The sequence below is a fragment of the Apis dorsata genome, unplaced genomic scaffold (genome assembly GCF_000469605.1).
Source record: "Apis dorsata unplaced genomic scaffold, Apis dorsata 1.3 scaffold_73, whole genome shotgun sequence".
Classification (NCBI taxonomy): Eukaryota; Metazoa; Arthropoda; class Insecta; order Hymenoptera; family Apidae; genus Apis; species Apis dorsata.
Window position 1 is genome coordinate 1,303,369 of NW_006263371.1, and position 8,925 is coordinate 1,312,293.

The following is an 8,925-nucleotide window of genomic DNA, read 5'->3' on the forward strand; positions in this document are numbered from 1 at the left end:
TCTGTATTTTAATGATTCGATTTGGAATAATTGCGTTGGCAATGGATATTTACAATTTTTTTTTTCCCCAAAAAATAATCGTTTCTTCTAAACCGAGAAATAATACGCAATATCGCACCGATTTAGTCTTCCTTGTGTCCAAACTCCACCGATAAATACGATTCTCGCCGTCCCTGTGTGTAGAGAGATCGTTAATAGAAATCTCTGACTGACAAACGATACGAATTTTCCTTCCATTAATTTGTAATCATAGTTTCGTCGCCGCGATGAAACCGGGCGAATCGAATCGGGGGAGGATAGATGGAGAAGGAACCGGAGGGGGAAGGGAGGGGAGGAGGGAGGAGGGGTCAATCGGTTGAAAAACGCGGCAGGCAAATTGCCCGTCACTGATAGCGAAATAACCGTGGCGAGCAGACGAAATAACCGTCGGCAATAATTAAACAAAACCGCGCGCGAATCGTGGCCGCCGGCGAAAGAAATATCATCGATTCCCTGGAATTCGAAAATGCAATCGGAATCGGGCAGCGCCGGGATTGTGCACCGGCCTCGATTTTCGTTAATTACGTCGGTTGCTTTATCCGGAAGCGTTTATACTGGCGGGCAACGTTGGGAAACGTTCGTTGAATTTTTCTTATTCAATTTCTATAAATGCGATCTCTTATATATATATATATGTAATTAAACATTTCTTCGAAGAAATGGATATTGTGCTAAAAGTAGCAACGAGTCAAACCCAAAAATCTTCTAATAATTTTAAAATTTTCCTTCAAAATTTGTTAGATAGATAAAGTCCTTAAAAAATCGTTTTTTTTTAAATCGATATCTCGATGCATTCCCGAAATACAGAATTACAAAATTCAGATCTAATAAATCAATGATTTAATCTATCTATATTGTTTTAAGAAATCCATATTCAAAAATATAATGTATCTAATAATTTAAAAATTTTTCTTCGTATTAAGTAGACAAAATGATGTCTTTAAAAATTTTTGTTTTATTTTAAATTGATATCTCCATGCGTTTCCAAGATACAGAATTGCAAAATTCAGATCTAATAAATCAATGACTTAATCTATCTATATAGTTTTAAGAAATGCATATTCAAAAATATAATGCATCTAATAATTTTAAAAAATTTTTTTTCGAACCGTGTTAGGTAGACGAAATGATGTCTTTAAAAATTTTTGTTTTATTTTAAATTGATATCTCCATGCGTTTCCAAGATACAGAATTGCAAAGTTCAGATCTAATAAATCAATGACTTAATCTATCTATATATATATCTATATAGTTTTAAGAAATGCATATTCAAAAATATAATGCATCTAATAATTTAAAAATTTTTCTTCGAACTGTGTTAAATAGACGAAACAATGCCCTTAAAAATGCTTTTTGTTTTAAATCGATATCTCGACGCGTTCCCGAGATACAGGCTTCCAAAAGTATAAGGCATAAGTGATAGTGGTCAGTGACTACTTGGCCTACTCTCGGAAGTGAGTAGTCGCTAATAGAAGTCGTTTACTCAGCGGGGTATCGTTGAGTAGCGCCCACGATCGATGCGAGCGAGAAACGGAAAAAAATTATGATTCGGTTCCAACGATGATATCTCTGGAACCGGAACTCGTATCGGGATGAATCAAACGACAATTCAAACAGGAAGCATCCATGCTTCTAACTGCGTCTATTGGAATATTCTGCAACGATTTGTCGTTGAGTTATTTAACATTGAATATTCTGGTTTTTTTAATCAACCTTAAGAAAAATTTTATCAATATTGTTAGTAAGAAATTTAAAAGCTGATACAATATAATTCGTTCCATATAATTTCTAAAGGATTAATTAATTATTAATAATTATCGCGCATGATTTTACGTTATTTGCGTGATAGCTATAACGAAAGCGTGTCTTACAATCTAAATATTTTCTTCGAGTACGAATAACGTTGTATAATAAAAGCCTGATGACTGGAACCGAATAAATGTTAAACACGCGATTCCACTTTGGAGAATATGTTCGAATCAGTGTGCAATTAGCCTAAAAACGAGCCATCGAGAATATTAACGATAATGAGCATTTGGCGGCGGAAAGTGGCAATTTTTATTGTTATTAGCGATACTTTACGCGCATCCGCCTACTGTTGTTTCCGTTCATTTTCTGGTTAATTTCGCGGAATCCATTGGCCAGAGTGAGAGAGAACGCTCTCAGTGTGGTTCGTTTGCGGGGAAATAAGAGTCGAGCTTAAATAATTAGCGCTCAAATGGTTCCACAGAGATCCTATTGATTTTATGTGTTTAATGCTTTTTCGAGAAGCTTTCAGCTTTCGCTTTTGTTTTTATTTATTTATTTATCCTTTGATTTTGTAAATTTATGATGGAAGAAAAATTAATCCTTTGAGTCTCGAAAGTATTTTTTTATTGAATTGAGCTACTGCGTTTGAAAGCTGTTTAAATACTTTAAAAAAAAAAAAAAAAAAATGCGATACGCTTTTGAAAAATAAATAAATTCTCATTAATTAATGAAATTTCGTAAATTGATATAATATAAAATTTCACATTCGAATATAATATATATCACATTTGAAATTGGATAAAATACTTTTTTTTTTTTTTATCATCGGATTAATGGTAATCTGAGTGTATTTTTATAATTGATCCTCTAATTATTTTTATCGAATATCGAACGAATAGATAACAACTTTATTGCACCAACTATTTTAATACGCGGGATATACGGAAGTAATATTTTTTTCCTCGTTTTCTTTTTCAGTACGCTAATTGGTCATGATTTATCCGATATGAGGGGAAATGAGTGGCTCGTTAAAAAAATTTTCACTGAAACGTATCGTTACGTTTACATCGTTAAAACTTAAATTTCATAAAAACCAGTATCTAATGGTAACATCGAATGTATGAATTAGAATTTCATATGAAATGAGAAAAGAAAAAAAAACCTTTATCCGCGAAATTTGATGTATGATTTTCTTCCCCCCCCCCCCTCTCTCCCTCCTTTTTTTTATCTGCATATACCTTAAAACTATAATATATTTCAACATTTCAAGCCTTTAATTAATTCAATTATTAATTTTAATCTTTAACGTCATGATTGGTTTCACTTATTTAAACTCAAATATTTTTTTTAAATAATTTTTATAAAATCTAATAAATAATAATAAATTTATTTTATAGAAAAATTTCCATCCACGATTTTTAAGAATTCGAACGAAATGAAGAATAATAAAAATTCTTCCAAAATCTTCTATGAAACTATCGTATTATAATCATTTCTATGGTCACAAATATTTGTGATCTATGTACATGATCGATGGACGAAATTTGCACAACAATTTATCTATTTAAAAAAAAAAAAAAAATGAATGAAAGAACTAACCTTATTTACCCATACTTATTTATCCAAACCCCCATTTTCTTCACAAAAGCGAGTGAAAAAAAAAAAAAGAATGGAGAGAGAAAATCAACAAAGCAATATAGTGTATAGTGGTCACTAACTATTATTATTTCCTTGTCGAAACGTTGATAATTCCGTCGGTAAATAACTGAAATCTCATAAAAATGCATGGCGGCGGGGCGACGCGAGAAATATCTGCAAATGTGAATGGAATCGTGACGTGAGGAGGGGAGGGGGGGGGGGGATAGCTAATGCAGGCAGTGTCACGCGTTTTAACTCTCTCATCGAATATTCAATATCGATGCCGTTGTGACGGCTCGAATGAAGAATTTATATTTTTTCCCCGGCGTTACGATAAATCCGACGCGTATGAAAAATAAAGAGGATGATGGATGAAAATGGGGGAGAGGGGGAGGGGGAAGGAGAAAGGGACAGGCAAGCATTCAGGCAGAAGTATTTACATTGATCTATGATACTCTTTTAAATCAACTATAACGTTTTTCACTTCATTTTTTTTTATAGCGTTAATTATAGTCACTTTCATCTTTCATTTTTTTTTTTTTTTTTATGGTCGATATTTTCGAAACTAGAGAATATAATCACGTCACAATCGATTATATTACCCTCTTTAACATTTACGTTCCCTCTTTAACGTTTTTTTTTTCTTCTTCTTCGAGTAATGATCTCGACTAATGATCAATAATTGTATTTACATAATTGACATAATTCAATCCCAATAAAAATTTAAAACCTAATTATAACCCCAAAGTGTTTACAATTTTAATATCCGTTTAATTGAATAATATTTTAAAACGATTTCATCCCTTACCTAATCCTTATGATCAAACTGGTGGATTATGGTAATTGAAAGTGTTATGTTGTACGTTAATTAAATACAACACGAATATAGAATACAATTTTAATTTCTCAGTGGATATTATCGCGAAAGAGGCGTGAAAAAAAAAAATTTTCGTTCATCGTAAAAACCCAATAAAACGAATCTTCTCTTCTCGAAATTTATTTCTTTTCGTTGGAATCCTCCCTTCTGTTGGTAAAAATCGCTCGTTAAACATATTACATCGAATACCGCACTGCGGTTGATATGCACCACGTGCACACGTCGAAAAGAAGAAAATTCTTCCGAGAAACCGACGAGTCTACGTTTAAAGAGCTCGCTTCTTCTTTAAATGCGCCCTAAGCTCCGAGCTCGGGTAATTAGTTTTTCTCATAAACAACAAAAGGATCGGCCGTATTTTTATCCATCCGAACCGCGAAACAGCCGAGAAAAGTGGAAACGGAAAAGTGGAGCAGTGGGCAGGCGACACGAGGCGTCCAGCACCAGCTTCGTGGCTGCAATTAAAATTTTAATCTCTGTCTCAGGGATAATAACTGGAGCGCTCGATTAAACATATCCACCACCTCCCCCTTCCCTTCTCTACTCTGACGAGACGCAATCTACTCGTTGCATGCTTTGTATCGTCGTGCGTGATAAGTGGAAGGAAGAAAATATTGTTTCGTAGGAGGGATGCTCGTCGAGTTTGATTATCGATCACGAACGAAAGGGTAAAGAATTTAGAAGATTAAATGATGGAATATCGAGTGATGGAATTAAAAGATTTCTGCTCCAAGTTGAAACAAAAGAAAATACATAAAGAAGTAATTTGAATTATATAGGAAGAGTAAAAAATTTTGGAAAATTGGAAGATTGGGAATAAAATATTTATAAAAAAAAATAGAAAGATTTCTAATTCTCCTAGGAGAAGAAATTTTCGTATTTTTAAATTAAAAAATTACCTTTTTTCAATCATTAACAAATTTACTTTCCTTTTTCCAGTATTATTCGATTTCTTATCCTTACGATACAAGTATACATATAGAATACAAGGATAATCGAGTAGATCCTAAAAGGCTTATCGTAGCTGGAAGCAAGGGCACGAAGCGTGCTCGAAAATTCGTTGCTTACGTTGCATGTGCGCCACGGGTTGATAATCATCGGCCTCGAATCGCCGTCATTATCATACATATAGCCGATTGAGTGGGCCAGACGATCGAATTAATAATAGCAAAGGCCAATATTTGCCTCGGCACGCAGCCTTGGCAATCACCTGTACCAAGTACCAATTTCGAACGATCATGTGGGCTTGTTCCTTCCTTTCGAGGGTTGGTTGCTTCGCCCCTTCTGTTGTTGTAGAGATTGTGACAAGAGAAATGCAGGAAGATGGCCAATTGTGTCCATCCCGTTATTGTTGTTCCAACAATAATATGGTCGATATGCGTAGCATATCGTCGATGGCTGACCACAGTCCTCTTTCGAGCCTCCTTCTCGATTCTAATTTGATTCTTTTTTTTTGTTTCTGTTCCAGATATTCACACGTTTTGGCAAGGTCCTGAAAATCGTCACTTTCACGAAGAACAGTAAGTATCGTTTTTTATGGAATTTTAAAATTACGAAAAATTGTGTTTATTTAAAAAAATGTGAAACTCGAGATTCTCTTCTGTGGCATGTTGTGATTCATCATCGAAGCATCTCTCATATATATTTTTATAAAAATTACTTGATCTTGTAATCGATTGACTTATATAGGAGAGAAAAATAAATAAATTCGTTTGATTAGGATATAATCTTTGATAAGCTGTTTTTTTTTTTGTCAAAAATCGCGCAGAACTATTTCCACGACGAGTTGCCATTGAAAAATTTCCACGTACACCTCGAAAGAAACAGAGTAGAACCGGGAAAGACTGACGGATTTCGAACATTTCAAAGTGGCTCTTGTTTTCCTCCTCCAGTGCAATAGCTACTGGGCCACCTTGTATAGACGCCACTCTTGCTGGCAGACATGCACGGCACTTTAGTACTTCAGTGTACACTTGAAGTGTATTCTGCCTCGACGACGTCGACACCGTTAGTACCTTCGGTGGCACTCGAATATACCGGGTGTGTCAGAAATATGTACTTATTCCCTTAATTCCTTCGTACATTTACAATTCTCGACAAAGGATTGAAATTGATTGCTCTCGTTGATCCTCGAAAAGCCTCGATGCTTCTTGATATGAGATCTAGAATGCAGCCAGATCTCTGTTCTTCGATTAGACAGTTTGACGTGTTAAATTTTTCGTTTCTTAAATGTGGGTAAATATTTTTTTAGTCTCGAATCTTTTTTCTTTTTTCTTTTTTCTTTTTTCTTTCTTTGCATTTGACGAGGAATAAATTTCGAAATCGATACGCAAATTCTTTTTTTTTTAGACACCAGTTAGATAAAAGTCTGCTTCATTCCGGGTAAAAATACCAGTTAGAAATTCAAACCGATTCAGACTGGATAAAATTCTCGAATATTTTATTTTGTGTCGTGGCAACTTTTTCTTTTTACTTTCGAGATGTTCGAACGAGTCGTTGCAATAACAAAATGGACGTCGTTATATACTTTTGAAACGTCTACATGACATCGATCAATTATTTATTTTCATCTTTTCCATCTCTACTAGAATCCGATAAAATTTCCTTTCTTTGTCAATTACTTTTATAGAAAGAATTTAAAATTCTTTCCTTAAATCTTTCACAATATATCTTAGAGATCTATTGCAAAATATTTCCTCTTAAACTTTTATTATTATGCTCTCTCGTTCGTTAATTCCAGTCCAACAAATGCCGAGTAAAATCTCGATATCGAAATAACAATTTAAATCAGTCTTACTCCTCAATCTCACTCTAATCTATATCATCTATATCCCGAAGAAACAAGAGGAGGAAACAAATTACCCGATTACCAATTATGTTCGATGAGAAGCAAGAAAATATCCCTGGCTGTTAAAAAACAATATCGATACCGTGGTTCTTGGCGACAATTGGATATCCAAAAGACGTTCAATCAATGGACGCTCGATCGAACAAAAGAGGCTGTTGTCCTTGATTGAAAGGGACGAGAAATTTTCAAAGAGGACGGCTTTGAGACAAATAGCGGTTGATTGGCGAAATCACGGAGGCCTAAATTAAAGCGAAGAAGCATTCAGTGTCCAATTAAAGTTTCATTCGGTCAAGTGGCTATTCGTTCGTTCAATTTCCAATTCCTCTTTTTTTGACTTTTTTTTTTTTAGTTTTTGTTTCTTTGATTAGATTCTTTATTTCTTCTTTGTCTTCTTTTTTTATGGTTTCTTTCTTTATGTTCGTTACTTTGTACAATTTGACAGTATTTATTTATTATTTATATAAGTTTCGAAGAAGAATATATAAATATATCATCGATTATGTTTGAATAAATATTTTGTATGTCAATGTACGTGTTAAAGGATAATATAATTTTCAAAATCGTAGAATTGAAAACATTTTCTTTTCTTTTTTGAATATTTGCATCTCTATTTTTTCATAATTAAAAATTCAAATTTCGAAATTAAATACGTGAAAACAAGAACTTTAGAGTTGTACAAATATTAAAAGTTCTAAAACTGTAGAAAGTGAAAGAGGAAATTTCGAAATTGGAAGTTTAAAAATTGAAAATTCATCGCTCGCGAAATATCGTAATGAAAATATTTCCTTAATCAAAACTTCGCCCACCGAATGAACATTTGTCAATTGAAAATTTACGAGGGGGAACTTATCCAATTGTAACTTCGTAAATTGGGTATTTGAAAATTTCATTTTCCCGCGAAAATCGGTACAAATGAAAAATTCAAATTAAAAATTCCAAATTCCTGATCACATTTTTACATTCGAACGTAAACGTTTAAAAAACAAAGAAAGAAGAGGATAGAGAAAGAAGATAAATATGGCATTCTACGAGTAAGATAACTTGGCATTTCTCGACAGTTTGGAATTTCTTTGCAACGAATTAGAAGCATATGCACAGTTATGAGTGAAGATCAAAGACGATTCCTATTTTTCCATTTCATTTGAAATGAATGATTCTTGAACGATTCGAAAATTGAATAATCATCCAAGATGTTCCGATTTTTTTTAATTCCTTATTTCTGTAAACGAAACATTATATAACTATATATCTGTTAAAGGAAATTAAAACTTTAAATACGTTAGATCGTATCGAGAATTTATTATTGAGAATTTTTGTCGAAAATTATAGGATAGAATTAGAAGCGTGTGCTATTCAAATGAACTAAATCTAGTGTAAATCCATATGCACGCGTTTAAATGTAAAATGTGTATTTTTGTTGTCGAATTTATACAAGTGTAATATAAAACAATACATTATCAAAATTATGTAAATGTAACATAGAAAAATTGCATTGATTGTACGAACCTAATATAAAACATCTTAGAAGTTATATGAATCTAATATAGGATGATGCATCGTTGAAATTATATACATCTAGTATAGAACGTGTATTGTGTTCGATATTCTTATGTAATCGAAAAACCGAATTTTATTTAGAATCAATCAATATCATTTTCGTTTATTTATCAGTATTATAAAATAACAGCGAAAAAAGAATATATATATAAAAGAAAATGACAGAAAACTAACTGTCGGTGTTGATCGGATCTTTCGCTAAAAAAAAAAAAAAAAAAAA

The 8,925-nt window shown here is 32.9% G+C and overlaps 1 protein-coding gene across 21 annotated transcripts in view; it reads left to right on the forward strand.

The window, feature by feature from the left end:
• LOC102680558 (polypyrimidine tract-binding protein 2) overlaps positions 1–8,925 on the forward strand; it is a 503,794-nt gene that overhangs the window by 475,601 nt on the left and 19,268 nt on the right. For all 21 annotated transcript variants that reach the window (XM_006610297.2, XM_006610300.2, XM_006610301.2 and 18 more), the window contains one exon: positions 5,769–5,820. In XM_006610297.2, coding sequence (XP_006610360.1) covers positions 5,769–5,820 — 52 coding nt within the window. The remainder of the gene's footprint in view (positions 1–5,768; positions 5,821–8,925) is intronic.